At 41.2% G+C, this 23,631-nt stretch overlaps 1 protein-coding gene across 13 annotated transcripts in view; it reads right to left on the bottom strand.

Moving 5' to 3' along the window:
• Positions 1 to 23,631, bottom strand: part of CELF2 (CUGBP Elav-like family member 2) — a 371,305-nt gene that overhangs the window by 116,839 nt on the left and 230,835 nt on the right. For 12 of the 13 annotated variants that reach the window (XM_072043812.1, XM_038186449.2, XM_072043635.1 and 9 more), the window contains one exon: positions 15,078 to 15,274. In XM_072043812.1, coding sequence (XP_071899913.1) covers positions 15,078 to 15,274 — 197 coding nt within the window. Of the gene's footprint in view, positions 1 to 15,077; positions 15,275 to 15,438; positions 15,636 to 23,631 lie in introns of those variants that run through there. The other variant, XM_038186467.2, reaches the window with a different exon arrangement.

The raw sequence follows: 23,631 nt of genomic DNA, 5'->3' as shown, positions 1-23,631 counted from the left end.
ATCAAGACTGTAGCAGCCCAGCCACGAGCAGATAGGGCTGGGGTCGGAGGGCTAAGCCCTGTTTCAGGAAGGCTTAAGGCTTCAGCAGGTAGCATCGTATCTCCAACCATTGGGACATGGTTACCTCGACACAGCGATCCTCTTACTGAAATACACTTTGTAACCATGCCCATTTCACTGAGGCGTCGTAAAACTGGTATTTCCAAGTTTTATGTCCTGTCCAGGCATAAAATTTCTTTTACCATGAAGTCAACGCAAGTTGTTTGAATTATGAGTGCTCAATAGTTCCCATCACTTGGACTTCTGGCCACAGCCATCGCCAAAATATCAGCAATACTTCAGAGTTGAAAAATGTTTTCTTTAATAATTTTAGTGAGAGCACTTTCACTTGAAAGAGAAACAGAAGTGTTTCAAAAGGGCAAAACTGTCTCATCCCTAAGCAGAGCTCCTCTGAAAGGGCTGTTTGCAGAATCCAGACACTGCCGTTTTCATGTAATAGTTTTATTGATTTAATAAAATGTATAAACAGGCTGATATGCTTATCATGCCAGCTGTAGATGATCTATATTCACTGAGATACCTATTCCTACAAAAACAGTCTCACTGAAATTAATCTTCATGTGCACTCCTCCTTCTCCCATACGCAAAGATCTAGGCGCTTCGAAAGGCACATTAGCTACTTCAATAAATAAGATGAGCAATTCTTGGTTTTCTTAACCACCCAGGGCCTAAGTGGATGATCTCTTTACATGCCCTGGATGACAAAAAAGACATTAAGTATTGGAATTTTTCCTGTTGAGTAGCCCAGTGAAGGAGAGCCAAGTTTTCAGTCTTGCTCTAGTTGTCATTTCCAGAGCATCAGAGTTTCCATGATCAGCGCATCCCACATTCAGGTCATCAAAGCCTCAGCATTGCACGCCCCAGACTTTTTTTCAGGGAGTCGTTCCAATGCTGTGATCAACTACCCGAAGTTTGAAAGTCTGCTCCTCTGACATGCTCAATTTGGCAGCTGTAGGAGAAGGGCTGTTAGATGAGAAAAAAACGGCACAAGTAGGCACATTCCCTTCTCCTACTCATTCTCTAATGATCTTTGTGCTATTTTCTTTGAAATCTTATTTAAAATTTCAGCCTTTAACAGTAAGATCAGCAAGAACAGATCCTTGCTTCAATAAGGATGCACAAAGCCCTTTTTGTTGAGGAGAAGGGTCCCAAACTCCGGCGTCTGCGCTCTGCAGCTTTCGCAGCAGGCATGCTTTCAATCCATCTTGTTCGTTTGTGCCGTCAGTGTTTCAGGACAAAGATCATTTTAACAATCTGTTTGCAGAGCATATTGTACAATCTGTTAAGTGCATCTGCAATATGTACAGGAAATGGTACTAAGAGCATGTGGACAAGGCTGGAGCCCCCAATTTGGGGTCTCAGCATGGACCCTGACACACAGTGGAGGAGGCTGAGCTTCTGACTTGCTGCATGCATACAATGCCTCACAGGCACCCTCATCAAAGTCCAAACCTTGTCAAAATTCCCAATAAAATAGTAAAATTTTGTCAAAATGGTCAAATAGTGAAAATTCCCTAAAAAAAAACAACAAAAAAACACCACCATAATGCATTCTATTTCAAGGGAAGTATTGGAAAGTTAAAACCATGACCACACCAATGGCACTATGGTGCCAAATTACCTTTTGCACTATCCTCCTTAGATGCAAACTGAAGCTATGAAACTTAGGAGGAAAGAGGAATAGTTCATGCCAGATGCTACCTAATGAACACCCAATCATAGATGCTACACACAAATGTATTAAAATTCCCTACTCTCTTTTCTAAACAGATTGTTCCCAAAAATCACGTCTGACCACAACAGTAATAATGTTTCTCATCCGTACTAAATATTTATCATGCTTTTGTTTTTAAGCCAGCGAGCACTTCTGACATTTGATGCACCACACATTGCACTTGCACTCCTTGCAGCACAGATTGTTATTCTCCTGCTTTACATGCTGATTTCTCTTTTGTGAACTGAGACGTTGAATATTTTCATGGGGGAAAAAACAGATCAATGATTTTTTAAGAGAGCTAAACAATTCCGTTTAATGAACATCAGTTGACATGGGCAATTACACTTTTTTCACACACACATACAAAAAAAAAACAAAACCACAAAAACAAAGAGGAGATTGTAACTCCTTTGAATGGCATGTGCCCTACTGATTGTAGCAGAATGTCAACTGCATGCATAAACAGGGGTGGGTGAAGTTCAGGAGTGAAATGCGCATCAGTAGAATGTAAGATGCGTAGGTTAATAAAAACTTTTGCCATTTGATTCGGCCAACAAGAAATAAAGTAGCTTTAGAAACCGTTCCACTGCTTCCCAATTTGCATAGAAGAGTGGTTCAAAACTATTTTTATTCTTTTTGCTGAATGAGCAGAGGATAAAAGATTTTTTTTTCTGAGATTTCACGTATTCACTTTTTAAAGAGTGCATATGAAAGGAAAATTAAATAACTTCAAACATAAAGGAAATGCATACCTCAATATTTGCGCCATTAGAAAATATTTGGCAAAAATATCCAGTATATCATGTTTTCTCCTTAATGGTTAAAACATAAGAGCAGCGTAGGAAAACTGTGAATGTCTTTATCACTGCCTCGAAGCACCTCTCTGGGTATGTCACTCTGTGTTTCCATGCGTCTGAGCTTCCCGTTTATATAATGTGAATATGTTAACATGGCTTATTTGCATTTCTGCTTTTATGTAGGAAGTCACACAAAATACCCTCCCGAATGTCACCGTGGCATCTTTGTATAATGCAGGAGTGAAAATCCTGTGTTAACGGCAGCATTAAAAACACCAGCAGCATTACTGAACAAAACCCCTCCGCCATCCAGATCCATTCCTGCTCACATTAGCCAGGGACCACACCAACCACCCCAACCCACTCCTGATGTACATATCCTGTGGGCTTCTTTTGTACATATACATGTGGGCTTCTTTTCAGGTACATATACGCTGGGTTTCTTTTTGTTGTCGCTCCTGCAGCTGTCATCCACGCCAGCTATGCTCGAACTGGCAAGGCCACTTGCTCATGCCAAAAATCACACCTCATTAAGACACTTGGAAAACCATCTGTAACAGGAATCTCCATAAACAGCCCTCTTAAAAGTCTAGGTGATTACATGTCCTATACATACACCGCTATTTGTTCTTACCCTCAAGCCTATTCCTATTCAGCAAAGCAGTGCAGAATATTCTTCAACTTTAATCACTTGCTGAAGTCGTCAGGGCTGTGTGCTTAGTTGAACAGGGGTCTTTATGAACCAAATATTATTCTTAGTAATAAGGAGACCTGGCAATACACTAGATGGAGCATTTGATAGTAAGTAACATTAATTCAATTAAATCCTCTTACAGCATATGCTCTCCAGCTAATGTAGTTTACAGTGAAATTTTCTCCTGCACTCATTTAAATATAATTGCTGCACTTATCTTGTCATGAGGAAATTTCTGAAGGTTACTTGTACTGTGCATGTGTAAACCTATAAGCTGTGCTGACCTTTAGTTGTGAGATTTTTTTGAACTACTTAGACTGCAGCATCTAAAATAATAATGATAATGATAATAATAATAATAATTCCCCACTTTCACACGGCACCTTTTAACTCAATAAATACCCGCGTGAGAACTAGCAACTAACAGAGCACAGAAAGGCATGCCAGCAGCTCAGGGCTGGAAAGGAAAGGTAACACCTGGAAATGTGGAGAATGTAAGGGCTGGGAGATGACACACACTAAAAGCAGAATATTGGTACAGCATTTTGTTCAATTCTGAAAAAGATGAAGGGGTATGTTATTGAGATAATTTCGTATTTACCTCTCACACAAGAACTGGTATTACTAAGAGCTATGGGGCATGCCTGCATCGTGCTGCAAACAAGTACCTCATCCTGTCTGAACCAGAGAAGAAGCTACCTGGTCCCAACGTGAGCCCAGCTATTGCCAAAACAACAGTCGGGGGTTAGTGGCACTTCCATGTGTTTTCCTGTAGGTCTGCCCCTCATATTCACATGTGTTTTCCTGCAGAACTCCCCTTCATATGCTTTAGAACAGTCAAGATGATTCACAAAACTGGAAGGTGGTATCAGTCCAAAAAAAAAAAAAAAAACACACAAAAAAACACCACCATAAAACAACCAAACAACTCACAAAAAGCAAAAAAAAAAGCACCTCAACTCTGAAGCAAAGCAAGACTTGAGTGTGCACAAATATCCATAACTATACTGTCTTGAGAGCTTAATGAAATATTCAAAGGACAGACACAGAGATAGGAAGAGAAGACTGCTGGGTGTGATAGGCAAGCATATTGGAAAGCCCCACACATACACAGTGAAAATTTCAGGCCCTTTTCTATGACAAACCTTCCTCTTAAGCACTCTGTGCCCAAGTTCTGGTACTGCAAAAGGAAACCTTACTTAGTTTTTACACCTCTGTAATTGTGGCCACATGGATGTATGAACGGATAAAAGACATTTGATATAACCATGCCTATCTGATCATCAAGGCTCATCAAAGATTGCTTTATGCAGTATTACATAAAAAGAGGGAATGAATTATCTCACTCTCCCCATTTCCATTTTCTTGCTCCAACCCAACACCTACTGCATGAAGAACCATCAAGGGATTTTGTATACTTCTTATGGCACATACCAGCTGATGTCAAGGGAGAACATGGGATAGCTAAGGATTTGAAAACCCGTAAATCAAGCACAGATAGAGGAGGCTCTCAGTCAGGAGCAACATTTTCCTTTCCACAGATAGTTCCCCCCACCATGCTGGTGAAGTGAATTAAAATTGACACCCAGAAAAATCTAATTGAGCCAGAGACAACACACCACTTTGCACTATAGAAGCTGAAGCCCCAGCGGAATTACTCAGGTTAATACAGTCCATTTTTAATCTACAATGATTTTATATCCCATGATCTGCAAACAAAAAAAGGAAGCCTATTGTTTTAATTGAGGGGGACGTGGGAAGAGCGGAAGCTGGAGCCTATGTGTGTGCTACACGCTCATTTTCTGACAGCATTCCTCACCAGAGCTGCTTAATACGTGACCAAACCAATGCAGAGCTCACCTGGGCACTGCTAACATAACGAAATCTTTGTGTTGAAAGAGCTCAGGGATTCGAGCACTGAAAACGAAGGCAGCAGATTTGATTCAGGCACAGGCAGAATGTTGTTGTCTGCCTGCTCCAAGTCACTCAACAATTTGGGGAAAAGTCCCCACAGCCCTCTGTATCTTATTTTTTTTTGCCAGCTGGTATAAACAGAGTGATGATATTTGTCTCCCTTTGCAAAACACTCGAGAAGTGCAGCTGAAGCAGTGGTGCGTTGCTGCTCCTTACGGTGCTCATCCTCAGAGCCATGAAGTTGCAGGCAGTACCTTATATTAATCTACACCCTATTGGAGTACAGCTCCCTAAAATTGCAATTGAAAGCATGACATCTTGAGCTACTAGGATGGTTTAATTGTCGCTTGAAACATAAATTTGCCCAGTTCAGTTAGGCAAATAAGAGACACGGTTTATTATAAAAAAGTCTCCTACCTCTTTACAGCTCATCTTATTCTTCTGAAAGAATGCATGACTTGGACACAGTCATTATTTTAAATGAAAACCACGAGGTAGTAGACGCTGAAGTTTTTTTTCCTCCAAAAATAATAACGAATTTATGCACCACAGAGTTTAATCTGCAGTGTGGAAGTCTAACGTCCCACTTAAAACTGCATACTCATGGGCTTAGATTAGACAGTAATTAGGTTCAGTGAAAACCTGAAAAGATCCACTGGAAACATTCAAATTTAATTTATTCACTAGCTTTTCTCAGAGTGTTTTTATAAGTAATTAGAAAGACACAGATTCCTGAAAATGCCTTTTTCACTGAGGTAGACAGAGCAGGAGATTTATATGTCATATTCAGCTTTCCACCCATAGCTGACTGGCTTGAGTTAAGCTCAAACCTGGTTTACAAGTCACTAACAGGCTTGATCCTTAGGGATTTATTTGCTAGTCTTTTGAAATAATATGCTGATGCTTACAGTGCACTATGGAATGGGCAGATGTCTGAAAAACCCAGTAATACTACAGCTGGCACTGCCCAGCCTTTCCTGGCATCCCTGCCACAGAAGTCTGGCACGAAGCAGGTCATGGGTCCTACCAGCCCTGAAGCAAACTCAGCATTGTCCTTTTTCCATCCTGCCCCAGCCCAAGGTGCAGGGTGGCAAGGTCCAGTGCAGTCAGTTTGGGAGTAATAAACCAGAATTTAATTGACACTACAAATTCTACACATACATTCATTTTGTAACACACTTCAAAATAATAAAGAATAACAGACATCTTACAAGGCTCTCCCTATGCTTTAAAATTCATGTAAAGAATGAGGAAAATTGATGACATGTTTATACTAAAACATTTTACATGGTCTCCAGCTTTTTATTGTGACCCATCATTGTAATATTTAAGTGGCTCTCACACCATCTCAGCAGTGTCAGAGGAATTCCTCCTGTTCTGGAGCCTGCCATTCCATCTTTTCATGAGCAAAACTTCTCACACTGTGGGTTTACATTTTAGGTTTTTATTTATTTGTGCATACATGTGGATGTGCACTTGTGTGCGGTTTTAGGGGGGTGACAGGAGCAGAATAAGAAAGCAATGAGATGGAAATGAGAGACTTGGAAGCTGCAGTGCAGCTGAAAGGCATGTTCATAAGGCTACTCCACAATCACACTTCATTTTTAACACTGCTCAGTTGTCAAATGCTTTCTTCCTTTGAGCTCCATGCCAAAGCATGTGAAGATTTCAGACTCATCCTCAAATCCTTTGCAAAAACCTCCTACTATGTCATGAGCAAATGGTGCAAACATTAGCATTGAATAGAATTAGAAACTATATAAAACAAGGGAAGGGTTTTTTGGAAACCATTGTTCTTTAACAAAACACACATCACGTTTCATGTGGTAAGCAGATAAATATTGTATGTTTATTCATTTAATAGAAAATTGGAACGGGAAAGAATTTCAGCGCCACAACAATGTCATAAAAGGATTGAAACTCATTGATGTGAGCTTTAATATGCAACTGAAGAAACTGGATACCATAAATCTCAAACTGACATTGTCTTGCATTATTGCAGAGGTACATATTTTAAATGTAGGCACCAATCTGGAAAATATTTAAACACGTATGTGATTTTATGTCTGGGTATTATATCCATTGATTAATTCCTGTGTGCAAGTGCGTGCATGACTTGACTTAGATTTTTTCCATGCACTACAATTTTTGCCTTTGAGATTATGTATTTGTGAGAGAGAGGTTTGGCATATTATTCAGATTCAACAATGAAATTTGATTAGCTGTTTTTTTCAATTTTATTGAAAGTTCAGGCTGTTTTACTGCCTCCCTATGTGTTCTTTCTGATGTAATGACGGCATTACTAAAAACAGATTACCCATTTATATTTTAAAAACATTTGGGATTTTTTGTAAAGTTCTAAAATATTCTGTATGTAAATTCTGTAGGGTGTGCTGAAGAAGTTAACGTTATAACAAAGATTTGCCTGCCTTTTCTAGCTACTGTACAATATATTATTTTCCAGCTTTGTGTTAACAGCAGACACTATTGTTTAAGCTCCCCAGTTCTCAATCATTAGCCTTCAATTGTTAGTAAAAATAATTAAAAAACAACTAGACACAACCTTCCTTTTTTTTTTTTTTTTTTTTTTTTTTTGTTTATCCAAAGAATCAGAAAAATTGAGCACATATTTTCAGCTGTGTTCCTGGCATTTTCAAGGTATCTGGAAAGTGCTCAGATTTATTTCATGCTTGAATTGAAACTCAAGCATCCTTTTACTTAGTGTGCCTTTTCCCTGAGTGTTTATCAGATAGGAACATTAGAGATCTATTAAGAAAACCACAATTGATTATGAAGTCCTTCTCTTCTAAGGGCTCATCTGTGTATGGGTTTTCTATCAATTTAACTAAACTGATTCATGTAGTTTACTCAAGTTTATGCACTTTTTTCAGCATAGATTTAATTAGGGGTGTGCTTATGCAGTTTTAACTTAATTTTGAAAATTCATATACAGTTGTAAATCATAGTTAAGCTGCAACTGTACAAAACTGTACAACCGATGAGCCCCAAAGCAATCTACTTTAATCCCTTAGAGATGTGTTATTTTTATTAATTTCTTACACCAACACCTAGAGTCCTCACTTCTGGACCAAGCTCCTGCTGTGATAAATACTGCAAAAACAGGAAGATAAATGATGTCTAAAAATAAAGTTTAATTCTGTAGGGCTTCAGTCATTCACATGCTGTGTATAGGAACTTGACAAACAAGGGTAAGGAAGGTTTTATGTTCTGTCTCCCTCTTTAAATATCACAACCAAAACCACACGCTCTACCCAATCCCCCCAACTTCCTCTACTTTTCCTGTTTTGCAAGCACAAGGCCCCCAGTCCTATTACAGTATGTGCACAAAAACGCTCCAGTACTTCTGCACAGGCTGACTAGATGGGCTTTGCTTTGCTGGGATACTTTTTGGTACTAAAAGTGGCTGACTTTCTTGCCATAGTCAATGATGGGAACATACAGTGAGAATGATTTATGTGGACAACAGGTTTGCAGTCAGGCATGCGATGGGATGTTATCCTCATCTGCTCCCTCTATTCAAAGCCATCCAAAAATATCAGGGGTCACCAGAAATCGCAGACCCTCTTGAAGCTGGGTGTAGATAAACCACTGTCAAACAGCCCAGGCAGCCTGTCCTGCTTATGGGGTGAAACTGTGCTGGGATGTGGGGGGCAGTCATGTCCCATACAGCTACAGGCACACTTTCAAAATACTAAATAGAAGCAAGAAGGGGAAAAGTTTCTTTAGGAACTTTTCTGACTGCTGCTTCTGGAAGACCATTCTCTACTCTGCATGTGGAAGAAGAAAGCTTGACTTAAGAATTTTTTTTTTTCCTTTTGGCCTGCTGTTTCTCAATCTTAAGTCTATGCTGTGCAGTCCTGGGGTTCAATATTAATTGAAAGAGCTGATCTATTCCTGCCTTCGGAATGCACTTCAACACGCTGCAGAAACTTCAATCATATCCCCTTATAACTTTTTCTTTCCAAACCAAGGTACAGTCCTGTATTCTTCCACAGCTTTTCTCCTTTTAGCTTTCTTGTAAGTCAATGCTTGAAGCCCTTTACAAGTTAACCTTCTTAGACCTTTCACCGTAGCTTAACCCTTCCTGACTTCATATAAAATCATGCTGCTCTTCTCTGGACCTCTGCCCTTTTCTATAGAATGGTGCTAAATATTGGTAACTGTAGTTTAAAACATGATCAAAAAAATCCTTCTTTAAGTGGTACGGTATTTCCTTGAAAGCAGTATTCAATGGTCCCATTTATATAGCTTCGCATTTTCAGTGCCTTTTTGACCACACGGATACAAAACACCATGTTAGTCCTTTTATGATATGTGCACTCTTCAAATCCTCTCCTGCTCTTGAATCTTTGAAAAATACACTCATTCAACACCCGTGTTCACTCAAAACTCAAATTTACTCTTCTTGCTCATGGTTCGTTTTACCTGGCTGAGTCCCTTTGTATTGGATTGTTTGCTCCAGGTTATCAGGTGGCTTCTCCCCCATCCAGCCCCTTCTGCATGATCCAAAAAGTTGGATAACAACTTAGTGGTTCTCTCTGTCAAAGCTATTTACATAGAGAGTGAAAAAGTATCGATCTCCAATACCAGTCCCTGTGGTTCTCCAATCATCAGCCCCTTTTTTTCCCCTGGCCCGTAACCTTTCCCCATTCTAATCTGCCCTCGATCATCTAACCAGCTCCTTTCTCCATTTGAAAATGGGCCCTTCTCTGCTTCACCAGCAGCCGTATGTATTAGTCTCCCATGTGACGCTGTGTGAAATGCCCCTGGGAAATCCAGCTTGATTATATACACAATTTCACACCTGTCCACTTTCAGAAAAAAACCTCTTGAAAACTCCGGTAGATTTGTCGAATAAAAATTACTTTTTATAAAAATCAGCTCACATCTACAACATATTTTATAACGGTACTTATGACCCATATAAAATTCTAGAATTAAGTCTCTTTAAGGTTTAAATTTCAGCACCCCGAGGTAAGAAACTGAAGAGTTGAAAACTCCACTTTATCACTTGCTCTCCCCTCCCTATTGTACTTGCACCTAACAGCAGTGTCTGGCTTTTGCCAGTCTTTGTTGTGCAATACTTTATACTGTGCACATGTCACCTGCTAATGAAAAAAAAAAAAAGCACTTTTCAATCTAGCGCATGAAAGACTTCAAGCCCAACTTTATAACAGAAGATCACTCAGCTGTGATCACTAAAATTTAGTCTAAAACATGCATAAAGGCTGTGGGCCCCAGTCCTACACTTTTGACAGCATACATGCTTGGGACAAAATCATCAGACTGCAAAAGCTAAACAACAATCATGGGAACCTGTGAGAGCATTCAAAACTCAAAGTAAGTCAGTGGAAAATGTGTGGAGAAACCCTGACTCCTGCAGCGCTGGCTGAAGGAAGCATTTAAAATAGTTTTGCAAAACACAGTGCATTGAAATTGCTTCTCGGAGCAAAAACACAAAGTGCAATCCGCTGAGCAGTGACGCAAGGGCAGGCAAGGAGCAGTCGGTTAACGCCTTTGCTTCTGTTTGGGATGGTCAGGGTGGGTTTGTGTGCCGAGCTGAGTCTCACTGCTCTGGTCCCATGCAGGACTGCCTGAGTTCCCCCTTCTCCGCCTGTCCTGCAGAGAATGGGGCACTGAGCAGGGATGAGGGGTCTGCTGGAGTTGGGGAGCTGTTTCTCCTGCCTGCAGGAGCAGGAGGATTTCTGAAGGGCTAACCTGTAGCCAAACTGGTACCCAGTAGAGCCTGATGACTTCTGCCTCTGATGTGCTTTGCCCATCCTGTCTTGCCTGGATGTAGCAGATGAACGCCTCATTATCAGATTCCTCTACTTGCTTCCCGGTAGACTTAAATTACCATGTTAAATAGGATAATAATAAACACTGGCCTTTAACTACAGCACATCCTTGTTCACTCTGCATCCTCCCTCTAATCTGATAAAGGGTCTGTGAAAGGCTACTAGGAAAGCGGGAGGCAGTTGTTTCTTGGTGCCTTTCCCCTGCTTTCTGGCATGAGATTGCTGCACAAGCAGGCTCGGCCTCACGCGGCTAGTTCGGGGGGTTCTCGATCCCTGCAAGAATTAACAGGTGTGGAAACAGAGGCAAGGCACAAAAACGACATCGCAGCTCTGACCCGAGACACTTCTGTTGCATCTCAATGGGGGAAAGTAGCCCTGAGCCATCTGCCTGTTTCAGCACTGCAACTCTAAAACAAAAGCAGTAAGGGAAATCTTTCCAGCTTATAAGAGCAGCAGGGAAGGGGAGAAACCTTGGTGGCACTGGATTCTGCCTTCACATCGAGCTTGCTGCATTTGAGGGTCTTACAGAAGCTCTTTTTAATAACTACCCTGAAAAAGTCATCTATCCACCCAGAATAAATTATACAAAGGGAGCAAGCTGGACTGGGAACAGAGACAGCTGATCTGCCGAGACTTTGAATCCCCTTAGCCCTCAGAAGCTGAAAGTGCCATTTATTTCAGTGCTGCAGGATTTCCTGCCAATTTTTTTTTGTGTGTGTGTATTTAGTTTACCTAATCCCCCGGATTTCTCTTGCTGTAGAAAGAGGAAAAAGTCTTACAAAACAACAGGGGATAAACACATAAAGTCAAATTACTTTGCTGAGCTCTTTCACACATCCAAAAAGAACCAGAGAACTGCAGGCTCTGAAAAGCAAGATGAGTTTCTTACTTAAGGAGGATATTTGACCATCACCCATTGAAATGCAGCCATTCCTGTGGCATAAGATCCAATTAACGAAGCTGCACAGCAGTGGTATTTCTGTGGAAGTAATGTGGCTTTCCTCTATTTTTTCCAAAATGAGTAAAACTTGGCTTTCTACCTCTCTTCCTCCTCTTCCTCCAGCTTCAGCTTTGCGGAGCTGGCAAGTAGTACAAGTAGGAAAGAAATGAAGTAGGCCGTCTGTCGTTGGAGGGTATGAAAGGCAGCCTTAATAACAGCGGGAGAGAGAGAAGCAGCCGATGGTTATTTTTGACAGAATCGGGAGAGACTCAGATTGCAGCTTCATAAACAGCTCATCAGAGAAAAAGCCTGCGCAAATTGGAGAAGCCCCCTTGGCCAAGCTAACAGAAATACACAGCCCTCGTCTGGTACAAGAGAAATCTTTCGAAAATCAAAATGCCTTTCTTCAAAGGAAAGGACCAGCCCCACGTGGCATAGTAACACTAACTTGCATTTTCATCATTGTAATTCATGGCTTGAAGAATATTCAGAAAAAAAATATCTGAGTGATATCGGCCTGTGAATGTCCAGCATGACACAAAGCCACGGCCACGCAATGAAATGGAAGAAGGACTTTTTCCACTGCCACCCTGCCCCAGCATCCCTTTGACGCACTGTTCCATGAAGCTGGAGGTGATGCAAAGACAGTGGGCAGGAAGCTGCCTTGGATTACCCCAATCCATCTAGCTCAAGTGAAATAGAAAAGGTTGTTTCGTGTGGCTGTTTGCACAGAAGGAGGGCATGGAATTCACCCACAGCCCCTCAAAAAAGCCCAAACTCAGCTTTATTAAATAAAAAACATTTACATGGCATAGGCGATGCATTTCTCATGCACTGTGATGACAAGAAGGCTATCAGACATTTTTCAGGGCTTTTTTTTGGTTTATAACAGAACCTTAATCTCTCACACAGAATCCTTTGTGCTACTGGATTAAGAAAATACAAATCGTTCCTAGTCAAGAGATACCCACACGAAACTCAAGAGGTTTCTATATCTGGCAACCTTGCTGGCAGCCTCAGCCAGGAGGAAGGACAGAGCCAGCATGGAGATTCACTGCTCCAGAGCTTCCATGGGAAAGGCTGACCACTGGGGGAGCTCGCTGCTGTGTCAGGGAAATATAAGTCTGAAGGTTATTCTGTCTTTCTTGAGGATTAATTTCATTTGCTTATTAAAACATATAATGTCTGAAGTGACATAAAAGCATCATCTTGGAGTGGCTGAAAAGAGTTTAAGCAAAAAAATACCAAAACAACAAAACAACCCAAACCCATCTTTCAAAATGAATATTGAACATGGGGACTACAAGCCTTCATAATTAGTCTACAATGATTTGCATGACCTGTGCTTAATCCTCATGCCTCCCAGCTGCCTGACAGACAGGTACGATGTAACGGGAAACACCACAGAAACGGTAATCAATGACTTTCTTCTGTCTAACCACAATATCATTCCCACTTCATTTACTGCTTAGTGGGAAGGCATTTCTGTGGCCCAGGAATCTGTTCTTTCTAAATGGGCGAGTCTCAAAGTTCAGTATTTCAGTGGTTTAAACTAAGTAGGAGTTTGCTCATCCATAGCAGCCTGGACTGCTGCAAATCCAGTTGCCTGACCTCTTAATACCATCTTCTATCCAGCATTACAAGAAAAAGACACTTGGCGAGGGTGCTGTGCTAACGTAGCAGGGGTCTGCATGCTCAGCTGCATCAGTTCTAGGGAATGGAGGGAGCTGGAAGCAGAACTGCATTGAAACACTGCAACAAAAAATACTTTCTGCTTCTGTGGTACTAGTGGGCGAGAGCAGTTTGGTATGGGACTTGCTAAGCAGCAAGGTACGGTGACATGAAGCCCTTCCCTGATGCTGGTGTGAAACCAAGATAAAAAAGTGCCACATGTAGGCAAACCAAAATGAACTAATATCACTCAAAACACAAGAACCTTTAAACTGGGGCAGCAAAGAGGAGACCACCAAGAAGATCCTCAGCCACATACTGGGGCAAGGAGGAAACGCTGAGTCTGGGCAGCGCTTTGCACAAAAGTGCAGGAGCACCCGAGCTGTGCTGCGTGCTGCATGCGACAGCAATAGCCTCTCGCTGAACTGGAAACCTCAGGAGTGCTGCTTTGCACTGGTAGCGAGCTGCTAGCCCACAAAATCGTTTTATGATATTCTCCATAAAGGTTTTTAGAAGCAGTGGTAGGAGAGGACTAAGAATGAATAACTACTGAGTAATCTCACAACGCACGCACAGCTGGCTGTACCTCTGAGCTGTGCTAATTATTTGCAATGCTAGCAATAATTTAATACACGAAACTGGAAAAACTCAAAGTGTAAATGGAAGTATACTATGTAGAGAGAAAAAGCATTGTGTGAAACAAAATATTCACTGTAAGTCTACATGCAAGCCTATGCTATACTTACATAACTATAGTACACAGAATTGTCACATGCCTAAATATGCATAGGCATACAGTTAAAGAAAGCAAAGGACAAATACTTTATACGTGAGTGAAAAAATGCAGAAAGAAAAAAAAAACACAAAGCCTTTTCTTTTAGAAAAACACTAGTGCCAAAAATCAATCCTTTAACATGACTGCAAAAAAAAAAAAAAAAAAAAAAAAAAAAAGAAATCAAATTTTTGAAAAAGGACAGGGCGACTGTTTTTTAATTTTTATTGCCTCTGGAGCAATGATGTAGCAAGAGCCCACTGCTACCCTTTCTCCCCTTCTGTATCCTGAAAATTATTCCCACCTGGGGTGCAAAGAGAGGAAACGAAAGGAAGTAGAAAATTATATTTTTCATGAGCTAATCCTGGGAAAGTGACCGTTCAGGTTTCCATGTCTCTTGGCAATAATAATTTAAACAAGGACGGCAATCTTTTGTTATTTTTTGCACAGTTGGAATGCTCACTTCCAGATAACAGATATTTAAACTGCAATTTAAGAAGAAGAGGAAGACAGTAATCGATAGGTATTCAGGAGTTCTCTCCTCTTAGGACTGCTGCATAGCTTGACACAGTATGCTTCAAAACAGCCCAGATACAAACCTCTCTGTAAATCCTAAAACAAAGTGAGACCATTGAAAAAAAAAAAAAAGAAGAAAAAAAAAGCCTGAAAGCAAACAGAGTACAACTACTGTACCTTTACTTTGGGGAGGGTTCTGACTTCTGTCTCGGAGAACATTAATCTGGTAGACAGCTCCGTAAGGCTCAAAAAGTTCTTTTAACTCTTTTTCCGACCATGAACGGGGAATCTGTCCAACAAACATCTTAATGGCATCTGGGTCTGGTTGGTCTGAATGATCCAAAGCTCCATTCATCTTGTTAGCTGTGCCGTTACTAGAAAGTGGAAAAGAAGATGAAAAAGAAAAGGCAAGTTAGGAGACTACGCAGTTTTCATATGCACTAGATGCAGAAGATGATGTCAATTGGCACACAGCAGAAAAAAAAATTGCTATTTAATTAATAGCATAAGTATTACGAACAAAAAACAACGCGATTACATTTTTCATTGAGTCTGGTTTTCTCTGCAGGCTGCTGCTTAATGTCATTATATAAGAAGAGAGCTGCACAACGCAGAGCGGTACTTTTGCATTTTAAAGTGGAGGAGAGTTGCAAGGAAGTGCAGATTTCTCTCCATGGCTGTTGTAAACAGAACTGCAGTGAATTCTCACTAAACTGGCTACTGGCAGAAATAAGACAGTGCTGGTGTGTGTGTGCGTGTTTTGTAATAAAGTCACATGAAAGGAATATGAAACACTTGGCAATCTGTCAGATGACTAATGCAAGATGCCAGCGATGAATTTGCAGATTGTGTGAAGCATCCATGTGTGCATCAAATTAGTATGATATTGCCTAGAATGGAAAACACTCCAGCTATGCGGCTGGATGCTGCCGATTAGTTGCCTACGCTCTTTAAAAAGGAAAAGCAGTCTGCAGAGTGCCAGTCCAAAGCACATTGTTTATTGCACCCTGGCACACAAAAAATGCACAATTCAAAAGGAGAAAGCAGTGGCAAGATTGCCTACTTTGCTCAGGAAACTAAAATGATGCTTCAAAAAGTTTTTCTCCATGAAAAGGACATTAAGTGTTTGAAATTTTTCACACCCCGTAAATTTTTACCCTATCTGATCTCCAGATGTCCATCTAAGTTCAAAACAACTCAACACTTTTGCTGGGGAAAAGCACTTAACCAAAAAAACCCACTCTGTGAGACATATGACATGTTATGATTTAGGAAGAGTTGTACTCTTAGAAGGAAAACAAAACATTTTAAATACTGAACAGGAACACAGAATTAAAACAAACAAACAAACAAACAAAACAACACCTTGTGCCACTATTGATAATTAAGGGGAACCATTTCAATTAATTCTTTGGCTAGCGATTCTGTAATGATGATAGTTTCTTGATGCTTAAATTTCAAGAAAGAACGCTAATGAGATGTGACTTTCAGAGTGCTCCTCCCATCTTCCCACCGGGGAAAGGGGGAAGAAGGCGTGCGTGCAGCAATGCTGAACGCTGATCATCCCAAACTTCAGGCATCTCAGAGCCACCTGCCACTATGAAAAAAAACTTGGCTTTAATTACAAGTTCTTCATTTGACAATTGGTCAGGGCAAATGCCTAGAGGAGAGCTTTAAGAGCCCCAAACCTATATAACTGGACACAAATGATATTATATGTGTGAAAAAATGAAATATAGGAATGGCAAGAAAAAAAATAATCTTTGTGTCATCACAGCTGTAATGTGCAAAGACAAATTATTTAGTCTTCCATGCTTCATCTCCTTGAAAGAACACCACACCTGGACATATTAAATGCCCATATTAACTTTTGCACTTTCCCTACTCACTGCAGGAAGGAGAAAATTATATTAAAGGCAGATTTTAAACCAACAACAAGAAGCAGGATCGTCACTTGTGAAGTGTCTTTAACACTGATCAACAGACAATGGGATTTATCACACTCACTTATGAGACAAAATTCCTATTGATCCTACTGGGAGCCTTGCATGAATAAGAGGCTGAAGGATTTGGCCCAGCCTTTTCTATTGTGTTTCATGCACAAATGCCCTCTCTTACTTTACACATGCTCTTTGTCTGAAGATGCTCTACAGGTCCCAAGCACACCGATGCAGCCATCATGATTTCTCCAGGCATTAGGAGCTGTATTTTCCACACATACTTAATACTTAACAGACAAAAAAAAAATCCCAAAATAACCGGCACCCCAAACTCTAAGAGACAAAAAACCACCTTAACTCACTTGAGTGATGCCCAATGGGAGCAACACACAAGACTTTCAGGGGGTATTAGGCACCTATGTGTCATTTAGACCTCTGGAAAAACCACTCTATTTCCTATTTGTTTATGTAAAACCCAGTGCGTTAAACAACCTTCCCAACAAGAATAAAAAGTAAATTGCAGCCCTATAGCTTAAAATAGCCAAGGAAAATGCTCACACACACTTTTGGACCTGCAAAGATAAGGCTGAGCTGTGCAGCCACCGGCTTTGTCCTGTACTCAGGCAAGTATTTTCCTTCAGAAATCAGCTTCACTTTTCGCTTCATTTATTCTCTGCTTTGTTTACATTAAAAAATGAATTGAGTTCCTTTTTAAATTATGCCCTTCATCTAGTCTCTCTGTTGGATCTCTTCCTTAAGAAATCCACACATAATTACTATGTTAGCCCTAAATTACAGCAGAGGTCATATTTAATAAAGAACAAGTTTATTCCTTTGCTTATTCCTTTACCCACAGCACCTTTACCACCGAGAGCACTACAATTTCCATCACTAACAAGACAATTTGGAGGAAACCACAAAACCTTACTCTTCTAACTGTTTACTCAGGTTAATTGCCCCATTACCATCAAGTTCCTGCTTTGAGCTTGAGGTTCAGGCACAGGTTAGATCTCTTCTAATTCAACACAATGCTTACGCACTTTCTTTACTTCGGTGGGGCTGAAGTGGAATTACATTGATCATATTCCTGAAATGTTTTATTGGGTAAAGATGGTTAAACACCCTGACTGCAGGTGTAGGTTACTGTGTGCTGTGACACAACGCTCCGGGGGACAGGCTGTGTCACTCACTGCCTGAATTAACTTAGGCAAGTCATTAAAACTTCTCCAGCTTTAATTCCACCATCCTCTGACAGCTCTGCCAATCCGCTAACTCCTGCAGATTTAGGAAAAAGCAAGCATAACTTAAGACTTTTCTATATAATTCTTTCCTACTGCAGGGGGCTGGGGTTTTACTGAGCTGCCTACATTTTGGGGAGAGGGATAAACAAGTTGAACCCGTGGAGAGGGCACAGCCGGCTCCTTGTTAAGTTACTTTTCCTTTGACTTCAGTGCAAATGAAAGCTACCAAGCATCTTGGAGGAATGGCTACCCCCTTTGTTGGGGTTTTAAGGAGTGCATCAGCGATGTCACACCAATGGCACTCGCAGGAGCATCCTCATCCAGTGCCAGCAGTAGGACTACAGCCCACTTGGACAAACCAAATAAGTGCATAAAACAATAAGGAGATGACAATTACAAAAAATCAAATTATTTTATATATTTTACAGATCTGCAGAATACTCAAGGAACAGCAAGCATAAAGCACACCCACTTGACGGTTCAGCTATCACTGAGCTTCTCCAGGTCAGTGCAAAATCCAACCAAATATTTTTGATGCCCTCCCAGCCAATCTCTGCCAGAGAGGAGTTCCCTTCTCCTCCCCCAGCCTTCATCTTCACCCGCTGGCAGTTGCTGCCCAGCACTACAACCTCTTAGTCGCCAGCAGCTGTAGGGGTTTTGTTACTTCTCCCTGCCACCGCAACGCTCTCGGAGGAAGCGACTCCTTCCTTCCGCATCTTCCCCTCTCACTTTACCCAGGAAATAACAACACAGGAGAGAAACGATGGATGAAACTTTCTGAGAGGAGCCAAGGCAATCCTTGCAACAGCTCAGGACTACTTCTTGAAAGCACGAGAGCAGAGCTAGCTGTGGCTAGGGGACACTAATGAGAAGAGAATCCCTTGACAATTACTGTCAGTACCCAAATGATGACATACATAAAAAAAAAAAAAAGAAAAAAAAAAAAAAGAAGAATTAGATTATGTGGCTTGCTGTCTCTACACCGCAGCAACCCTTCCCTCTGTGGCCAATTTAGCCCATTGGACTCCAGGGTGACCCAGCACATCATCTTTGCTGACAAGGTGTCATCTGTATTGGAGAGAGCAGCCCGAGGGCAGAGATTAAGCCACTGAGTCGCTGGCTGCTTGTGGTCACTGCCAGAGCATCCTCTCTCTCAATTTGTGCCAATTTTCCTTCTAATAACCTAACTACCATTCCATCATTTCAGCAAGTTGACAGGGCCACTCCTTGAGGAGCCAGAGATTGTTTTAATATCACTGCTGCTTAAACAGGGGCCCCGGCAAAACCCACTGGATGCCTTCTCTGCCTCTCCCATTCATGTCTGTAATTACAGCCAGGCTGCTAAAGTGACCTGACCGCTACAGAGAGAGAGAGGCAGGCTTCAGAAACAAAGTCTGGATCAAAAGGGACCCTCTTAAATTCATCACTGGTAAGACCTTTGGCATTAATCCTCGCTCACTCCCATTCACAAACTAGGTGTCAAGCCAGGTGTTGAAAACCCATTTTTATTGGGACTGAATGGGTTTGCACGACACCGTGTTTCCAATTCCTTCGTAATCCTGGCCAGAACACCTCCCGTTCTTCTGTTTTGCTCAATTCCTCTCGCAGTCCTCACCCTATTTCAGTGGCTTTGCTGTTTTGTTGGAGATTTGCCTTTTCCATGTCCAATGGTACGCGACCAAACTGCACATCCCTGGAAGAATGCTTCATTCCTGAGCACCAAAACGACAATGAGAGCATGCTAAGGAGCAAGCTGCAAGTGTAAAGCTGACTAAATCCAACCTAGCACGGAAGCATCAAGGTTTTACAGCAACAGATATTTCCATCCGAGCTGCCAGGGTACTGCACAAGTTGACTGAAGGGACACCACCACTCCGAAGGACTCCAACCACTGGCAGAAGAGATGACGACCATCACCTCACCGTGCTTGAAAACTGTTAACTGCTGGCTTATGAGCAAATTTTATCTGGAAGGACCCAAAAGGGCTTTATAAACTCATTGTTTAGAGAGGAATGGCTTCATCGTAAGGTGACAGACGGCAGCTGTTTAATGACATGGAGCATTATCGCACAACAATTTCAGCCAGGAAGGGTAGAACAATACCATACCCCATTGGAAACTGCAGGGGGTTGGGATTTAGAGACACAGAATGTAATTACCTAAATTGGATTTCGGCCAGCAAAATGAGGGCCAGAACCTCTGACAAAACAAAATGAGACAAAACAAAAAGAAGCTGTTCTATATTTTTAAGCCGTAAATGACCAGGTCTCTGTATTTTTGGGGAAAAAAAGTAATATCCAGAAGCTTTCTGGCCCATCAGTGTTTTCACAGGGCAGTAGCTCAACAGCAGCTCAGAGGAAATATGAAGTTTCATAAATCGTTAGCTGCTCCTGTGTCTTGTACAGGTTTTGGCACAACTATAAACCACTAGTAAGAATAACAATAATAATTATTAAGTTACATATATCCATACCGGCAGCTGCTGAATGACTCTGACATTGCACCCGATTAATGCCGCAGCACACAGCGGGACGAGTAGCGCACATGCAGCAATGCCTACAAAGTAATTTTCTCCAGGTTTCCCTGCGCCCAGAGGCAGGGTGACAACTTCTGGTGGCTGCATGACTTGCTCAGCTGTGTTTCTGCTACCCTGAAAGGCCAACTGCAATTTCAGGAGGGGTACTGAAGCTCTGAGTTCAGACAACATTCTCTCTTACTCCGTCTTACAGACCCATAAAGCCTTAACAAAGAGCCGAGTAATTCTTCATCCATCCAGCAGAGAGCAACAGCACTTGCACGCACAGACCACATGAACCACACGAACAATTCTCATGGCTTTTAATACCTGGCATCCAATGCGGAGATTTTATTCTTGTCAATAGCTAATAATACTCAAGTGCTCATGTAAGCACTGAATGGTAAATGCAAAGATGGTTTTTCTCCCATTGCCTCCATGTCTGCAGAAATTATCCGTAAAAGCATAATGTTGCTTAAGACAATGGAATCTTTTTTTTTTCTGCCCTGACAAGCAATCTAAATTTCACAGTCATTTTTTTCTGGTGGAGTCAGTGTTTAGCTGTAGCTCAGGTTTGCTAACTCACTCTGTATTTTGCCTCATACAAACCATGATAAAACATTGGTCTAGAAGGGACTGCTTGCTTCCTGATCAGTTCCAAATTTAGTATACGCGATCCCTTTCATGCCTTAAATGCAAATTTTCTGTAGGGTAAGGAAGTAGCATCCTGTCACCGAGGAGGACTGATGTGAAAATATAGGGAAAAAAAATCCTTTTCCTGTATTGAAATTTTTCTTGATGGGAAACATTCCGGCTGGGAGAAGGAGAAGCAGAAGGAAGGCATCTTTCAAACAGCTGGGTCAGAATGCATGATGCTAAAAGTGACATGGGAAAAGTACTGAACCACACACATACAGCATCAGGAGAGAGCTGAATACACCTGAGATACAACGCATTATTCTTCAGAGATTCCTCATTAGTATTACAGGAAGGAATCAAGGATACGTATGGAAATCATAATAATAGCTATGTTAAAATGCAATTACCTTGTGCACTTGTGGCGCAGATTAGAGCACAGACACTCCTTTGTGCCAAGGCTTGTTGACTTCCTAAAATTAGCCCTGAGTTGTGCTCACCAAAGCTAACGAGGTCGTGTCTGTCCTGACCTGGCTACAACCTCCCCCAGGCTCACTCCTAACTATTTACCTCTAGAGGCCAGTGGCTGCTCCGGTGCTCAGCCTCTTGGTTGCTGCACCACCTCCATTCCAAAACACTTTGATTTGAGCCTGGGGTTGCAAACCGAATTGTGAACATCCTTTGCATATGTGTTTAAAACCAACGGTACTGGTTCCTAGAACCATAGAGTAAAGAAGCAGTAACTCTGCAAAAGCTTTGAATGTTTGCTATATCACACCTTCAGAAAAACAAAAACAAAAAAAAACAACACCTCATAATCACAAATATCTTAAAAATATATATTCAGTGTAGTGACTTCAAGCTGTCTCAACTCGTACTGCTAGTGTATGGACCTCTTTTATCAGAAAATTATTTTTTGGAACACACAGTAGTGCTTAGTGATATGCATGTGCTCTACATTGACAAAGCTTACACAATTTAAAATATATATTTTAAATTTAGATTATATGCACATATATAGACAGAAACAAGGGAAAGAATGAGTGCAGAAGGGAAGATAAACAGAGAGAGAAAGAGCTGTTTTTTCAAGTCCTCTATTTTGGAAACCAATTAAAATATCATTACTAGTTCATCCAATAGTGGCAGCAAACAATTAAACGCGCCATCTGTACAGGTCAGGACTGGGTAGTATCTTTCTGTTTATGCTGATAAAACTTATAATGGTCTACTTTCAGCATATTTAAGTATTTGCCTACACTAGCCTGTTGATTTTACTAAACTTAAACTAGTAGAAGCTCAGTGTTTGTAAAGAACAGCTGCCCTTTAACAGCTGAAGAAAGCCAAACCCATCCTAACCCTTACTTTCTTGGCTTTGACCCCTGTCTTGTTCAGGTGGAGGGTTGAGGATCACTCATTTCTACGGACACATGATAAGAATGACTAAAAGTGCTTGGAGATCTGCACCGAGAGGCCATGTATTAGGCCCTGCCTTTCTCTTCCAGGCTTTCCTGCAGGATTTGGGAGCTAATTAATTCAAGGCTGGATGAGGTCCTCCAGGCAACACCATTCTGGTAGACAGCTCAGCTTCGGTAACCACCCCAGAAGTCAGTTTTGCTTCGTGAGCAGAATTTGCTACATTAAACCTGCAAACAAGGTTAGGTCTGTTGCTGTCAGGTGTAAGGTTGGTGCATTTCTAACTCCGTGCAGCAGGAAAAAGATAACATGAGTTTGGACATTACCAATAAATACCAAAAGTGTGATGTTTGAGTATCTGTTTTCTGTTGGCCAACTAACAGGTGGATGTCTGCACATCTGGTTTTGGCCTGTTAGCATTAACAAATGCTTCTCATTTATCATTTTTCCATCTCTACATTAATCTCTGTTATGGCAAGAAGAGAACCTTGGCTGCTCATCCCAACTATGATGTTCATGAGCAGCGACTGTGACTTTCTGTTCCACTTTTACTGTACCCCACACTGATGTTTCTCACTGTAATCTCCTTGGAGCAGAGGTTGAGCTTTTGTGCAAAATCTAAGTTATGTTTAAATTGGACTCAAATTGCAAAGGGGCCCTCTCCACATTACTGTAAGTCGGACAGGGCCACAGAGAGCACTGCTGCACTTGCACAATGACATTACAGTTTTGGGGCACTGATTGACACCATTTTTCCTATGAAGTAGAGTTTCAAGTGACTGACTCCTCAATATTAACGGTGTGGATTATCAATGCTTTGCTTTACACATATTTGCAGTGAAGAATACTTCTTTCTCTATGGCAAGAAACATTTATTGATGCTACTTAAAAAAAAAAAAAAAAAAGGATTTGAGGATTTGATTACAAACAAATGCTTATATATTTGTGACATGCCAACAACCACATTAGAATAGTACCAGGCTTTT

This window comes from Anas platyrhynchos, chromosome 1 (genome assembly GCF_047663525.1).
Source record: "Anas platyrhynchos isolate ZD024472 breed Pekin duck chromosome 1, IASCAAS_PekinDuck_T2T, whole genome shotgun sequence".
Classification (NCBI taxonomy): Eukaryota; Metazoa; Chordata; class Aves; order Anseriformes; family Anatidae; genus Anas; species Anas platyrhynchos.
Note: the sequence above shows the minus strand (reverse complement) of the source record. Positions and strands in the feature narration are given on the sequence as shown.